The following is a 17,906-nucleotide window of genomic DNA, read 5'->3' on the forward strand; positions in this document are numbered from 1 at the left end:
TATTAAATCTGTATAACTTTTTGTTTAATAACGGCTGTGTTAGAAAAAATTAATTTATACTTGTAAAAATTAATTTACACATTTTTTAGAGATAGTTTCTAGTTAACATCGCATGATTGTGAATGAGGATTTAATACCTTATGTTCTCCAAAGTATTTTAAGTTACTTGACAAATTTCACTACGTCATCACATCTCCTGCAGCAACTATGCTACCATGATCGAGACAGCCGACGTCGACCTTGATCAACGTTATTTTTCCGCGACAAGGTTGAATACCGTGCGTTAACGCGACGCTGATTGCGCGACGCGGGTCACACGCAACGCGTGTCTCACACTTTATGTACGCGCGATGTAAAGGAAGCATGATCATCGTCGACTTCCATTCGTGGCGCGACTGACCGTGATATTTTACGAAAGCATAATGCTCGGCCGCGGATCGACCTCGCAGGGATGCTTCACAGTCATTACAGACGATTCCGCTCCTTGTGCCATGCGCTACATGCCCCGCCGCGCGAAATCTTTCCTCTCTGCCTCTTTTTCTCTTGATTATTCGCGCGTATTTCGCACGGTAAAATCGTAAATCCCGAGACTAGCCTAACGAGCGGTGGACAACGAATCGTGAAACGGTCGGCAAAGGGAGTCACGTGCCACGACGAAACGTGCCGATCATCGATCGGCTGTGGTGATTATAATCGCCTGAGACGAGGGTGAAATCCACTTACGCTCCGCTAAGAAGAGATGCTTTTACTATGTCTACTAGTCGAGCCTGATTTGTGCTCCTCGTTTTGGGTTGCTTTGATGAAGCAACAAGGGTAGATCGTAAACGGACTGGTTTCGATTTAAATGAAGCTCTGTAAATTCGAAGAACAATTCTTCAATGAAATAAAAGTTTCGAATACAAATTGTGAAGATCTCCAAGCACAAAATAGTCATACAACACTTCAGTCAACTAAAAGTTGCTGCCAAAAACCTCTTTTCATTATTTTCAATAATAACTACAATAATAAAATTTTATCGTATTTTAAGAGATTAGAAATACGAATTGCAAGTTGCATTACAAGCACAGATTATCTACACAATTCTTCAGTGAAATAAGTATTAACAAAACCTTAAATATAATTCACCAAAATACAAATTATTCGCACAGCAATTCAATGAAGTCAAAATTGCAATTAAGAATCGTTCTCCCTAATTTTCAATAAATTTCAACGATTTTCAGTAACAGATCAACCAAACTTTATCAACAATCTCGTTGAAATCCCGACGTCTGTCACCATGTTTCAACCCGAAACGTTCAACTACACGTAAGTACTTACGTGACTCCTCGCCAACGAAAGAAACGTATTTTCGAGGTACGTATTTTCATGCGTGCTATTGTCATCGATGACCGTTCAGGAACGTCGCCTCGTGAGAAATCGGAAAAATTCGTCCGCGGCTCGCACGCAGGGAAAGGTTTCTGCTATTCTCTACTTTCTAGCTTGGCACGGGTTCGCGGGAACAAATGCACGGCTTGCACAGCGTCTCCTTCGACGCGGCTATGATTTACGACGTGCCACAGCAGAGGTCGTCAGTCAAATTGTTTCACATTGATTTTGAGGTCAAGAGGCTCGTACCGTAGCGCGTCTCTGCCCACACGCGACGTCCCCGCAAAAGCATTGTGGTTTCCAGCCGCTTATTTATGCGCGACTCGGCCGTTTCCGCCCCTTCCGCTTCTCGCGGGCCGTTGACTCGGTTCACTTGGTCGCACGACAGTTTTGTCGTCGCGCTGTAACATTTTAACAATCTGGCACGACGTTTTCGAGGGAATTATGCAGTTTAACGACCAATCTTCGCTATTTAATTCCAGTCTTCTTCGAAAGCTTTATTTTATTATTAAAACGACGAATCAATCGCGGCAACCGAGAAAACAAATGTGCTTTAAAATTCTTCCTTATTTCATAGAAATGAATAGAAATATAAAACTTTTTCAGTTTGATTGACATACTGTACAAAAAGTAAAAAGGCTAGATTAAAATAAGTTAGATTTGAATTAGATTCGAATAAATTTATTTAGATGTGCTTGTTAAATTTGTACAAATCTTGGAATTCTGTGTCAAAATTAAATTTCGTCTCGCTAAATCACTGAAATGTCACACTGTCGGCTGGATCTCCTGTTTCCTACCGTGCTCATTGTCAGCCCTCCTTCGTCTCTTCCCCTTTTTGGGGCGAGGTCGTCGTCGGTACACGCGTTTCGTGCGATTCTCTATTTTTAGGTGGCGTTCTTTCCACGTTCAGCGTAACCCACTGGATTTTCCTCTTTGATGCTCGTCAACCTGCACAAGACAGGGTTAAATATGCCTTTCAACGCGCAACTCTCGCTGCTTCTTTTTGTGTCCTCGACCGGAGAGAGACTATCGTGGACAATGATATTTCTGTTGATTCGCGGACTACGAGCTCTGAGAAGAGTTTTCAAAGAAGAGTCGCGTCGGATAAAAAGGTGCAGGTCGGCGCTGGTGAACTCACTTTGATGTGCGAGTTCCGGGGACATAATGCACCGTTCTGCGGCTGTTCCTTCACGCGAATTAGAGAAAAGTGGGACGACTTGGCTTTTTGTCGTGCTGTAATCTGGACCCTCCAGACGATGTCTACTTGATATGTGGATTTTAAGAAAGTGTGCATATTACGGTACCTGACAGAATGACAGACGTATGATAAATGAGACGACATAGATATGCTTTTCAGTGTTTAAGATGTTTCTTAAAATAATATCATTTTCTCTCCACTTAGGATATAAATTAAATATATTAATTTTTCCTATCACTATTCGAGTAAAAGAATAATGTAAAACATGAGCAATGCTGTTAAAAATTGCAGAATAGATACAACCTACAAATATGCTGCGATTGCTTTGCTGAAAAAATAAAATACAAAGGCATATTTGAGTTTATCAGGCTTCGTATGACTTTCATATTCCTATTTTAATGGCATTATATATTGACTACTGTTGTCCATAGAGAAGCTCAGTCATCATAAATGATTCTTGGACTATATAAAGTATATATTTCATTGATTATGTTTCAATGAATCCTATGATGGATGTTTGAATAATGAGGGTCATATGAGAGAGAGAGACGATTTTATGATTTAAGATGACATGTAGAAAATTTACGAAAATAAAAGTGTGTATTGATTACAAAAAAGAAGTTTAAAAAATTCATACTACGCACGTATAATATTTTATGTGCTGCGATTTAATAGATTGAATCTGTTCTTTGTAGACCTTAGCAGCTTTAGAATTTACTTAACTTTTTTTAGACCGTTTTAATATGCCTCAAACTAACGGAAACTCGAACAATAAAAGCTATCGCCACTCACTTGATCTCACAAATGTTCACAGCGATCTTGCTGGGTTTCAGATATTTTTTGTAGATTGAATTTTAAATCGTGACTCGCCGACCCGAGGTCCACGCTTGAAGTTCAATATTTATCGTTCGATCTCCTTCGGAAAAAATAACACTTCACGAAATGTCGGCCCGATTTCATCTTTACAACGAGCATAGCTTCGGGAAAAGGTCAGTTACTTTTTAAGAAAGCACTCGAGCTATAATCCAGCATGCATTCATTTTTCTATCCTATCTTTCTATCGACAATGACCGCTCGAAAGGGTAATGTTAACCAAACACGTCTTGAACACGTCTTTTGACATCGAAAATTACGCGGCTTACGAATTTCTCGTTGCGCTAAAATCCGTATTATCGACGCAATATAAATCTAAATATCGTATTATTATACGAGATGATTTTTTGTTTTATATTTTTATTTCCTCAAACCCTCAAGAACGCCTCAAAATAAACTTCAATTAATAATTCAATTTCGCCCGATGTACTGGCGGAAGGATAGTTAGCTTAAAAGTTAGTTGCACATGAAAATAAATGTATTTGAAATTGGAGAATCGCACAAAATGGATTAAAGATGTAATATATTAGGTCTCATTTGCGAAAGATGATTTTATAAGTTCTAAAGACATAGCTACGGTACGTTATGACGGATGTTTCGCTATAATAATACAATATTACGCAGAAACGTTCCAATTAATAAGTAGACGCGGACACGACGCAAAGGCTAATATGGAACCGGACTGCAGGCGGTCGCTGCAGTTTGCGCAACACAGGATGCACTAATATGGTTCCAGGGGCTCCGATAGAAAGCGAGATACATACGTTATGAGGCCGTCTCGGCCTCTCTTTGCATACGCGCCTCGTGTGCGGCACGACCAAGCAAAAATCTCCGCCGATTCTCCCGAGAAACCTCTTTTCCGTGGAAGTTTCATCTCCACGTTGTACGCCTTGTACTTGGCGGTAGGCCTCGTTTCTTGTTCTTCTTTCGGTCAATTTTACCGTAACTTTCTCGCGAAGCGTGCGCCAAATAAAAATTTGCATAATCGACAGTCGATTAATCGACCGCGTTGCCGAGAACATTAATCACCCTCCTCGAAAATTCATTTGGCGCCTCGATGAAAGAGTACCTGTTTTCGATGAAACGAAATTGTTTTACCTTTTACCTGATCATTTTGCTTTATTTTTCGAGTCTCAACGGGTTTGGCCATGCGCGAATTATAAATGATACCTGATAAAATTTGGAGAAGAAGAGAGGAGGAGATGCTTGTGTTGAACGTGTTTTAACATCGGAACTATCGACGATGAATGTATTAAACTTGTAGCAAAGAAATCAAAATGAAAGGTATATGGAAGATATATGTACTTATAAGTAAGATGAGAAACAAAGTTTTATTCAGATATGAATATGTTAAAAAATATTCAAATCCAACGAATACGTATAATGCTAGAAGGGAACATAGTTCAACATAATATTTGATATAAAAAGAGTATCTGATATATCGTATAAAGCGCTAATTAAATATTAAATACAGAAAGATACAGAAGCTTTATTAAAAACAAAATGTTCTAAGACTTTACTGCAGGAATGTATGAGTATCCGTAATAAAAATTATTAAAAACTACAGGAATTAAGCTACAAATAGCACATGTGTAAAAACGATTAGGAAGACTAAATAAATGTATGTTATAAATGACTCAAGTAGAACTACGGAAGACCATTAAAAACAACGAGCAGTAATAACTTTAATATAATGTACCTACTGTTATTACTGACCCCAGTTGAATCGTTGTTATACAATGTGCATGTGTACAATATGACCGTGAAATGCAGTTACGCTATTTAATTTTTTTCCTCGAAAATAATTACGTCGTGATGACCGGATGTTTGTAAAATTGAATTGATCGCGCGAAATTGGAGAACTTCGTAGTTTTTGCTCTATTACAGACGAAATATAGGAAAAAACAAGTGGTGCTAATGTCAAGTATAAACTTCGTTGCGTTTGTGCAAATATAAAGTTACAAAGTAACCTTGGTATTCCGAACACATTTGCTCATGAAAAAGTTACGTACACATACGTGTTGCGAATTATTCGCCAACCAAAGAAAATTACATACAGACAGTTCCGAATTAAAAGTACCGTATATCTCCAATGGCGCGGAACAAAGTCACGAATTGATTCTCATTGACCTGATATCAAAATATACCATTGCTCTTATGATAAATTAATATTGAAATGACTAATTGTTGGTAATTTGTACTCGCAATTTGTAATAACAATAGATCTATTGATACCGCGTTGAAAAAACTAAGATTATTCCTAACAGTGAGAGAAATTTTAAACGATATACGCGCGTCCTTAGTGTGTGTTTTACGTTATTTGCGGGGAAAATTTCTCTTTCAAATTTCACCAACACAATCAGAATAGCCGGGTCTCGTTACAATGCTAATGAAATTCCAAAATGTTACTTCTAACGTTATTAATCCTAAACATCAAATGTAAATTCCAAACACGTAATATATTCATAAAAAATTTCCATAAGTGTTCGAATACTTTTGTGAGTCACAGGAAATCAGAAAAAAATGTCCCGTGTTTTTATACTTGCAGTGAAAACAAAGACATATATAATAGCATAATACGATGCGTATGAAGGACAAATATAAACATTTTAATTTTCGTGTCATATAACGAAATGTTCCTCCAGTTCAAGATCTGGCAAAGAAAGAGGAGAGTGGAGCACAAAGGTGACGGGAAAATAGCGAACGGTGGGAAACGCGGAGGGACAGTGAGAAAACAATTGGTGGCAATTGAAGCGACGAGTTGGACGCAATTATCGTGGACGGTGCGCGACTCCCTCGCGTTACTTGATAGTGTAATTAGTGTCGTCTAGCCGGGCAGCGTGTGAAACACGCGCCGGTAAACGCGGGCGATCGTATTAATCGTTAACTATCTTGTACCGTGAGAGGAGCGCGGGCCGCGTCGCCTTCGAGTTCGCCGTAAAGGCCGTATAATAGTGACAGTCGTAAAGTTAAAGCCGCGTCCAATTAATTGCCGCGCCGACTCGTCGGAGGAACGATCGCGTTCGCCTGCTTCGCTCTGGTATTGCCTCGCGCACATGGAAATCCATGGAAATTAATTTGAGAGTGTGTCTGGCTGTCGCCATGACTTTCCGTCGGAAGGTTTCATGCATAACGTAAAATGGACGATAGCCTGAAGGGGATAGAACAGAGAAAAAATCATTTAATCACGGATTATAATCACGTGGATTTTCACGCTCATTTGATAATTTACGAGATAAAGCTCGTGACGAATAGATTTTATTCTGTATAATTTGTATTAATCCGACTGGAGAAGGAATGTAGACTGGTGTGTATAGTATTGATTTTGTTTAAATGATTTGGAACGAACCTTTTGAACGATACGACTTCTTATTCTGTTTGGTGTGATTTAAGCTTGATAAAATACACATATTTCGAAATTGAAGGCCCCAATAAGGAAACATTATAAAGAATTCTCCCATCCTTTCAAAGAATCTCTTTTCACAATGGAAATGAAAAACTGCCTGTAACTCAGCATGAAAAAGAATGATAAATAAATCGAAGGATTCTTTTCGTGTTCCTATGAATGAACCAGAGTGCGTCGAAAGGTCTGGAATGTTTGAAGAGTCAAAAGACACGGGGAAAGACTGAACCGGTCGTGGTTTGCTATTAATCTCCGTTGGCCAAAATCCCTATTATTATTAAAATTATAGCGCGCCGGAGGTTGTCACGCTGCATTAGTGCTACTATGTTCGCGGATACCGTGTCATTACACGGAGGGTGCACGCGCGTCAGGGATTGTTTCGCTGATACGTGTGTGGTCCGTGCATCACGTGGTCATTAATACCAGCTGTCTGAACGTGTGTTTCCTTGAAATCATTTCACTCGTTTCAGGTACATGCCCCTTTCGTTTACCGTATTGCATCCCTTTTATTTCGCACACATCGTATCCGATGTAAAGGATCATATTTAAATATTCGTGTGAACAGAGGACGACTCCTATTGAAAATTTTTATTGAAACAAAAATCCACGTTCGGTGTACTTTCTCTTAAAAATCCTTCGTCTTCGTATACTTATAAATTCAAATATAAAACGCACAGGAATCGTGAACAAATTCAATTCTCCTTCGAAGTTCGAAGTAATTTCATATCTCAGGACGAAACGACTCCAGTTTGTTCGAATATTTCCTCCGAGGCTATTACACTCGGTCAAACTATTCAATTCGAACATCTCGAGTATCAAGTGCAGGGCATCAACGATCTCGTAAAACTCCTGGATCCCTGACACAGTTAGATTTCTCGAAGCGAGCCGGATTGCACGTGTGCACAAGGGGATAAGACTGCATTGGTAGACCAGATTATGGAGTTCACGTGTCGTATTATCATAGACAGTGCAATGTCACGAGCTCCTCGTATCGTGTTTGCACGTTAAAGGCGGCTGTAACGGCTTGCTCTAATACGGTGATCCATATATCGCGAACATCGTGGTTGCCACATGTATTCATGCACGTCGACCGAATGAAACGCGGATGCAACAGCATGAACGTCCATAGTCGCTGCTAATCCTGTTCGTGCTCTGCTATTGATCCTTTCCTTTCCTAATAATCTGGTTTCCACCGTGACCATTAAACGTCGCTTTTTGTTATTTCCATGGAAATTTGCCCCTCGGTGGTCCTTGAATATTAAATACATTGTGGTGTAATGTCAAATGATGGAAGGTAGTTGCAATTTATCATAATTTGTACGTTGGGTGTTGATATTTTAATCGATGTTGGAAGGTTAATATATTTTCTTTAATCTGATGTAATGACAGTCGTGTTTCGTTATAGCGTCTACTAATACAATTTCTTAGTTTCGTATAACGAATGGTATATTCATAAAATTTGTTTATAGCAATGTTCAAATACTTTGATAACTCGCTATATTGCGTTCACCATACAGTAAATTATTACTCGGCAAAAGAACAATCTTACTATAGCGAGCTACGTCCAATATTACTTGTGTAGAGTCGATCCATCCTGTATTATACGGACACGACCACGGCGCAATTCTTAGCACCAAAATAATTTCATGCAATTTCTATCAGTTATCGTCAGTGTCGTACACATCTCGCCGTTGTCTTTTACTCAATTCTATTCTGGACGACGTTCTACATTCATTACAATGTCGGATTTCGTGTGCCGCCAACTCGCAGCGCTCTCCATTCATTTTTCAAACGGGGCGTTCGCTGGAAACCGGTGGACTTTGACAAATGTCTGGGGCGAGTTGATCGCGACAGTTCCCTTATCCTTCGAAACGTATCGATCCCGTAAGATTTAACCCAATTCCATCTTCCCACGAGTGGCAAGCGCTGCTCGGTTCGTGTGTTACTACGTTCGAAAATGGCTCGAGGCGGTTTGCAAGTGGGATCAGAAGCAACGAGCATGTTGCACGTGATACTCGCGTTACCTCTTACCATCTTTGTTTCGTCTTTCACCGGGAATAACAATCAGCTGTGTTTCCTCTGGTGTACCAAATTCTCTGTGGCGTTCATTAGTCTTGTTTTCCCAGCAACTTATTTTAACGCAAGATTAAGCGATTTGTAAGATCATTTCTCTCGGTGCTGTTGCTCGTTCAGTTACGAAATTGTTACTTCACCTGATCTAACGATTCTCATCAGATTCTTTTTTTATTTTTGTTGCTTCACTTTGAATATCGTTTACCGTCACATCGATCATTATAATTGATAATCAGTTACATTATATTATTGATTGAAATTAGAAGTTAAACTTTGTTATTCTTGAAAGATTGATTCGTTAAAAATTAGTTGAGATTGCTTTGCTTAAGTTATCTTCGGCATTCCTGAAGCAAATAGACAGTCTTAACTAGTTTTAGAACTGTAAAATGTTTCAGTTTCAATTATGTCGTTCACGGTGAAAGCGCTCAACAAATGCCTTACGCAATGTCTTATATTCCAAGCACATTTTGTTATAATACGATGCTCTTCGCACGTTATATCCAACGTTCAGTGCATATGCAATGACTTAGGAAAGTAATCGAACACTTTTATTCCGACCGAACACCGAAATTTCGTTAGCACTGGATTGAGAATCGACGTCCCATTACAGCGTTAATAAGATTTCAAAAAGCTGCGTATAATGTGAATAATGTAGCAGATTTATGTGCTAAAAGAGTGTGAAGGAGGATTCGCACAATTGGCCGGGCGAAAGTAAAAGTACAAATTGGAATCACGTCGGTTGCATGGAAATATAACGACACGGAGAAAGTCGTCTTCCTGTGAGAATTTAAATCTCGATGGCAGCGAGTCCGCGTGTGCCTGTATCAGTAGCGTACACCCAGCAAGTCAATGTCTTCTGGATCGAGTACATTAAACAATTTCAATCTGTGTGTGCACCTAAACTGAAGCATTTTCTATTCCTGCGTTTCCCACGATAGTTGATAGTTGAGAGATCGGAAAGAAGTGGAAATCGAGCGACCGTCCTACTTCGGTTAACGAAGGAAATCGCTGGAATAAAAATTGATAACAGTACAAAACACAGGAAATTCCTTGTGTCTATAATCTTGCGCCAATTTCTAGGAAATCCCTCGGACCGAGCAATCTTCTTGGTTAAAACGTTTTGTAAAGTGCCGGAAGTGAAATTATTCTTTTCTAAAATTCTCGAGTGAAATTTGTGTCGTGGACACGGTGTTATATCACAGTGCACTATTTGCTGGTAGAACCTGAGAATAAAGTACTCTTAGATTGAAATAAGACCTAGAGTTTCTTTTCCTTTCTGCGCAATCTTTCGCTCACGGGGACTATATGTATGAATTTGTGTTAGATAGAAAAGAAGGAAAACTTCCACGATAAAGATACTTTTTTCCTACACGATTTCTGGGAACATGAACAGTAAGAGGGAAATGATACGAAATATAAAACTCGTGGATCTAATTAATTACTATGTAGATAATATAATAGATACACTGATATAATAAACTGGTATTGAAGTGGCATAATAAATACGCTGATATAACAAATTAGTATGTAAATGACACAATAAATACACTGATGTAATAAATTAATATGTAAATGACACAATAAATACACTGATATAATAGATTAGTATGTATATGATATAATATATACAATAATATATCAATACTTTTTGTGGCCACTGTAGGCATCAAAATTAATAAAAATACATTTTTTCTTCGTATTGGAAACCTTTACTTTCTGCGTTCACGTCGTTCATCCTTTCGACTCCTCAATTTCAAATGCATCGAATTTCAAATTCTCATGCGAAGTGTCAACACGACGAACGGGGCAGATCGATACGTGTTGAATGAGATCGAATATGTTAACTAGGACTGATCTACATGCATGCTGAGCGGAACGTATGCGGAGCTGAACTATTGGCAAGGATCTTGATCTCGTTCATTCCTTCGACGCTTCGGTCGAGTGTGGTGTGCAACGGCCTGGCGAAACACGGCCCGGATTCATCCACGTCTTTTTCTCTTTCATCGGTTGCGACGATCCTCTCAGGTGTGGTGTACCCATGGGAATCTATTTACAAGTGAAAAGGAACAACGTGTTCACGTGAACAAAGAGCCATCGTTACTCCATTCGACAAGTCGGACATGCAGCCAGTCCCGTAGATCGTTCCGTAGTAAATTCCTAATCTGAGCACCGGGAAATCGAGAAAAGGTCGTTCTGTTCCTGCTATTTTTTATATGTCAATGAACTTGTAATCGTGCGATGTGTGAAGTGGAACACGAGGAGAATAAGAATAGACGATTTGTGGGTTGACTTTCAAATGGTACTGTTGGTATACATTGTGTGGTATACTACCACGCTTTGGGACAGATTTGAGACATATTATTTGATTGTAATTTATGTTATATATGTTAATGATTTATTGTATTGTGACATGTACAGGTATTAGTCATTAATCTGAGACTCATCATTTTGATCAAGTGTGGTCGTTCTAACGTTAACAAGTAGGGAATAGAAATTTTCTAGAACTTCTCTATGGTAGTACTAGTATTAACGAATAGAAATTGTAGAGTATTTTATTCTATAATCGGACGAAATATTTTAGTCGTTTTATTGGTTTTAATAAAAGAAGGAAACCATCATACGTAAATAATGGTTGTTTTGAAAGCTTCGTTTTTATTAAAAGTACATGACAACGTTATATTGCGATATTATGTATAATTATCTAATATATAAAATATAATTATTGATTTTTAAATGTGAACAAAAATTCTGCACGGAATAAAATGAGTTCACGTATTCGGATTTTTTAGCAAAAGAAAATGTAGTCGTGCAAAGCGTAACAGCACGAGATCAAAGAGGAACGTAAGAGAGAACGTAATCGATAACATGACTACTTTACGCGTGTCGCAATTATCAGCGATCGCGTCACATTTATCAATGCGTTTCGATCGGCCGTGATCACGAACAGCCGGGTAGATTCTAATTTCCAATCAGATTAATATAGCCGCGATATTTTCTTTCGCGATGAGCAACGACAGCTTTATTGACACGACGTCAGCGTTACTTAACTTGCCGTGTAACACGTTTCCGATTGGTACCGCGACTTATAATTACGAACCAGTCGAATGCTCATTTAAAAACATACTGTTTAATAATTCCGTTGGGATACAGTTTATGTTTTACGTAACGTACTGCAGCAATCGTGTAATCGTGATTAGAAATTAATTAAACACGTGTGCGTTTTAATTTCTCGAGAGCACGCACGTGTAGGCTTAGTTTTTCTTTAATTCATATACGATGAGAGTGTTTCTTAATCCGCAAGAGACAATGGAATTTAGCGTACATAAATATTTCAGAATGTATAGAATCCTTTTATAAATAGCTAACTTCAACGTTCAAATGTACATCTACTTCTGTACAATTTGTGACTTTTCAAGTTATCAGTCATTATTAATTGGTAAGCTATTGTGTAAGAGGGATTCTGGAAGTAAATTTTACGAGTTACAGGTTATGCAATCATACTATCGGACAAAAGGTTATAAAATTGTGGACAATAACCTACACCTTATGCAAACGGAATCAGAACTTCAGAAGAACGCTATAGCTCGTTCCACGGCGATCACTTGGTGGAACACGGGAGTCCAATTACGTAAGGGAGTGAACGAGAGCGAGCCGAAAAGTTGTGCTCACGAACCGCAGGGAATAATGTTCTTCCATGAACACGATATCCTCGTGGCGTTTATACGCAAAGCGGACAGTGTTCCTTTGAGGAGGATACCAGGCACCGACACAGTTTCAAGGATCACGCACACCAGAATGAAGGGGTTCGAGAGAGCAAGCTACTTCGGTGCTGACGTCTCAATGCAGCCACCGGGTGGACCACCCAGTCGCGATACTTCCTACGACCGCCCAAACCAGAATTCCCAAGAAAAAGACGACGCACGAAAGAAGGAAAGTAGACAAGAAGAAAAAGAGAGACGGAAGAGGAGCTTGGGAATCGCAGCGCAACAGAACTCGCGGTAAAGAGGAGGAAGCGAAACTAAGTGGAGGCTCGAGGGAGAGAAAGAGGAAGAAGGTGAAAGAAGCGAACGCTAAGCGGAGAATGAGATACGATCGCGGCTCGAAATTTACTCATCCGGCCGTAATTGCTTTCGGGATGCGCACGTACGACAGATAGAGAGGTCCCAGTGGGTACCACCTGCGCTCACGCGATCCACTTTCGAAAACAGCGCCGGCATTACGCCGGCCCGATTGTCAACGAGCAGCACAAATGAAAGTCAGCTGCCGCTTAATGAGTTCGATCAGACCAGCGTTCCCTTTCGCGAAACCGGCGACGATCGTGTCATTATCGTTCGTTTCTAACAGGAAAGGACCGCCAACGGTTTCCCTCTGATTTGGATGAAACTTTATAAGTTCGAAGAATAGCCAAATATGGCTGCGATAACTCAAATTTAAAGGGTGAATCAGACACCTTCGAAAGTTTGATTCCTTAAGAGCTAACTCGGAGATGGTTACAAGTAGAAAAAGGTTTCGTTAATAAAAATTGAATGCTTTTTATCGCGTTAGAAGAAAATCTAACTCAGAGTTTCTCCTGGGCGTTTGAGGTTAACGTTTAGGTGGAGACTTGGATGAAGGTGTAGGTGAAAGTTTTGATGGAAGGATAGAGGTTTGGGTGAAGCCCACGTATTATTTTCCAACGTAATATCCAATAAAGAGTTTCGAATGTAATTGTGGAAGTTTTAAAATCATTTCGAGTATTGTTCAACTTTTCGACATTTAAGGAATGTCTACACCACAAAACAGTTTACGTGTCATTAGTTGAAGATACGTATTGGGGAATCATGGATGGAATTCGAAAAATCTCGGTCGTTGAGTTTTGTCGATTACTCGGGATCGAACGCAGCCGAGCCGACAAGCGATTATCGACCTCGAGCAAAAAGTTCGCACGCGAGACCTTTAATTACAACGCTTGTAAATGTCAACGAGTTTCACGGCTCGATTTCGGGGATCTGCATTCTCCAGATACCGGCGCGCGATCGTCAGATCGTCTGACACCAGAGGATTATAAATCACTCGGCCATTTCGAGAGCCGAATTAAACACGCTGGAATGCTATAATTCGATTCTATGGATTTAAAACGTATCTTCTTGCCCGAGAGGATCCCGTATTAATCCGGTGAAATATCATGCCGGTTGCTCAAGCGTCTCGGTGATTAACATAAGCTTTCGTTCATTGACAAATTCAAGACGGCAACGAGAACTCTGCCATGAATAATCTGTCTGTATAGAAATGCGAACAAGTTGCCAGACACCGGATGAAATGTTGATAATTTCGCTGATACGCCTTTGATGTTTTTAGATCTGCTGATGAATTCGAAAGTTCTTTAATTCTCTTTAATATTCTCGAATATTAAACTACAAAAATTTCATCTCTATAGAGGTAATATTATGCCAAGATATATATAATAACATCGTTGAATAATTATTGTTAGAGCATTCGAAGCTTTATCTAGACCTTCGTTCGCATTTTGAATGTAAATCTAACTAAAATGAAAGATGTTGAATATTTGAGTGGTTCTAATTGCTATATGTGATTGTATATGTATGTAATTATTTATATATTCAATGATAATGTGGACAGCTGAAAATAATTCGCCATTTATGTGACATAATATGCGCATATACGATATTTGAGCCTAGTTGGAAATTCTTGTATGTGGTTATAACTTGATTAGAGTTCGTTATTCGTCGATTTCGTGATTAGTTTATTATTCGATACAGAAATGAAGGTCCACATGTTCTAATTGCAATTATTCAACGATGTTATTGTATCTTAATTATAACACAGTTTGCTCGTTAAAAACTTGACGACCAATTTTTATCGTTACCAGACGACCAATTTTTATCGTTACCAGACGACCACTAGACAACCAATTCGCTTAATTACAAAGGTATGCCGTTCGCGCTTGCCATCGTTGAACTTCCACATTTGACCCAGCCACTTAAAACAGCAAACTACTTCTGCCACGCGAACTTTCGGAATATTCCAGTTGCCAATGACCAACCACTTCGATATTATAGTATTGAGTAACAGCATACATGGTATCGAAATGACATATCTAGATCGATGATAAAAATGTCAATGGAACTAAGGGGATGATACTTTTAAAAGAATGACAGACACGACTACATTCAAATTCGTAGAATCTTGACACTTACCCCGTTATGATTTTCAGTCCGTCGTATGTAACGGTATGTAGCGTATAGTAGTATACACTGTGTGCAAAAAGTATCTATCAATAAGCTCGTTTGTTTCCAGGGTGAAAGCGATGTTTTCGCATATAGAGAGGTACGAAAAGCAGTAGAGTGCCTTCGTATGTGGATATCATGAAACTAGAGGGTGCATTCACCGGATGAGGCAGCTAATGACTCAATTCCGAATACATTCGGTTTGTCGTTGTTAAACCACCGTGATTCACCGGTCGGTCACGCTCAATGACATTATTATGCGGCGTTTGTATCGGTCGAAAGAGGCCAGGCGATGGTGGGGCATGTACTTACAAAGGCACGAAAGTTGTCGAGGCCATTGTGCGTAGACGTACTCACGCAACCTAATGCATTATCTCACGCAATGGAACACTGACACCCCGTTTGTGGTCTTCTCTGCGGCGTGAAGAGCCACACAAAGCGACGGGTGGACGCGCGGCACTGCCTACGGAAAACTGATAAGCTGTTGGAGCCTCAAAAGGAAAACGAGTTTTGTTTGCTACGGAATCGAAATCGCTTGCCCTGTCTTCCCTGCTGTTAAGATTAATGGGTGAACGCGTTTCTGGAACAGTGGAATTTTAGCGGCTTTAAAATGTAGTTTGGAACGTAACAGTATAGCGTAGTTATTGAAAAGTTGGAACGTAAAACAGAAAAAGTAAAAAAAAGATTTCTTATCTTACCTTCATTTTTTTTTTTTTTTTTTTTTACTTATTGAGAAAGGATGTAAAAAGCGACAGATGCTAGAATAATTTAATTTGGATCCTAATTGGCGACTGTAGGTACCGTAGAGTATACGCCTTTTATCATTTAGCGAGTAAAATCTACTGAAAGTATGAATATAGCATTTGAAGAAGTTTATGTAAATGTTACGGGACTTCAACGTTGATTTATAGAATTCAAGACTGATGATCTTTCACTAGAGAATAAGCCGGGAGAAAGGCCAGGAAATGCCATTGACAATAATGTGTAAAGAGAGATCATTGAAAATAATCCACGTCAAACGACAAGGAAGATAATATTTCAAACGAAACTAAGCCACTTTACAATTATTAGTCATTCACAAGGAGGAAAAGTAAAGAAAATGGACAGATAGTTCCGCATCAGTTAAATGGCATGTGGAACCCAAGACGAATGGAGATACATGGTCACCTTATTTCAAAGAAATAAAGAGAATGCATTAAAATATAGTTTTCTCACAATCTCTCAATAGTTCCTCGATCTTACATTTATCGTATCACTTTATTAGCTCGAATTATCATTTTTTAAATAACTTAAGCAATTTTTACAGCGCTTAAATGTTTTTTAATTTCCATACCAAATGATTATTAATTTTATTGTTTATGAATATTAATTTTAAATATTCCAAAGAGTCTATATGCATTTAAAATTGAAAATTTTATATGCATCGATCCAATAGGTGTTTAATTTAAGAGAGTATTAAATCTTCGTAATTTCATAACAGGTAAAATTCAGAACAATAATACTGAACTAAAGCAGTATTTTAAGAGAGTATTAAAGGCGAGCTACCATAGATATTCGATGGGAAAAAACAAGTTGGTTAAGGGAGTGCAGATCATTTTGAAACATAACCGTTTGTAACCTCGTCTACGGACTATAGTATGTCACTGTGACGTGCTATGTTAAAAGGCATTACAATGAGGTTCGGGCTTCCTTGTCGTGTATAAGCATGACGCTCTATGGACCCGGAACGGAACAGTGTCAACTATTGGAAGGTAGCTTAAAGGTGCTTGTTGAACTCGTCTGTATCACAATGAACTGAAATTCTACGTAGACTACTGCAGCTCGTAGTAAAATACTCTCTACTCGTGTTTCGCTATACAAGATTATAATCTACTCGTGTACCAAATATTAAAGTACCGATCTTACAGCCTAAAATTATAAACATAAACAAGGTTACAACACAGAACTGTAATACGATAATGTTCGCCTTTGCTCATTAACGACTTTTCCCCTCTATTGTCTCCCTCTTTCGTTCTCACGATCAGTCAAAGAGCTAGTATTATACAATCCGCTTGATATATAATTTCGAAACGGGAAATAGCATCCGTTTGAAATTCGATCGAAAGAAACATTTCACATTTCGTGTGCACCGCAATGCAATTCCAATGAAGCCCTAGCGATTCATTGTCATCCAGCCATCCCGATAATACATATTTCATAACGAGACGCGATCCGGAGCCTCTCTCTACCGCAGGCTGTCGTAAGGCCGCAGAAAAACGGCTGGAAACGAGCCGAATGGCAGCGTAAAACAAATAACAAATATCGCTACCTGCGTCGAGATAATCGTAACATTTATTTCTTATCATTGGTGTGGCTGAATGTATCCTAGTGTAACATCGACCGCGCTGGACCTCACTGTAATTAAATGACTCGGTATGAAGTCCCGAGAACGAGCCATGAAGAATGAGGTCTCTGGTGCGAGCGTGTTACGATCCTTTTTTCAAACGATACCGACGCGGTGCTTGCCGTTCATGGTTAAAAAGTTTCACGGTTCGTTCGTTTAAACGCTGCTCGAAAGGCTTGGCCAGCCAACATAACGCGAAGTTACATAAACTCACGAAGGGAACACACTAGCGTTACATCGAATTCCCTTCTCTCTTGGACTGTTGCTTCTGACTCACACCGTGTTACGACTAGTTAATTGTGGGTTATTCCTCGTGACAGCCGGAATTAAACGAACTGTCCAACAGCACGGTCCGTCGATTCGGCGTTATAGACCTCACCTGAC

The 17,906-nt window shown here is 39.2% G+C and overlaps 1 protein-coding gene across 3 annotated transcripts in view; it reads right to left on the reverse strand.

Moving 5' to 3' along the window:
• The window catches only part of LOC143302958 (uncharacterized), a 67,844-nt gene that overhangs the window by 1,415 nt on the left and 48,523 nt on the right, over positions 1-17,906 (reverse strand). Inside the window, exons 1-2 of one of the 3 annotated variants that reach the window (XR_013058846.1) lie at positions 1,318-1,976; positions 138-852 (exon numbers count right to left, since the gene is read on the reverse strand). Coding sequence is in view for 1 of the 3 variants with exons in the window: in XM_076620303.1 (XP_076476418.1) it covers positions 2,250-2,313 (64 nt within the window). In the remaining 2 variants the exon portion in view is untranslated. Of the gene's footprint in view, positions 1-137; positions 853-1,317; positions 2,314-17,906 lie in introns of those variants that run through there. The other 2 variants (XR_013058847.1, XM_076620303.1) reach the window with 2 other exon arrangements.

This window comes from Bombus vancouverensis, chromosome 7 (genome assembly GCF_051014615.1).
Source record: "Bombus vancouverensis nearcticus chromosome 7, iyBomVanc1_principal, whole genome shotgun sequence".
NCBI classification, from domain to species: Eukaryota; Metazoa; Arthropoda; class Insecta; order Hymenoptera; family Apidae; genus Bombus; species Bombus vancouverensis.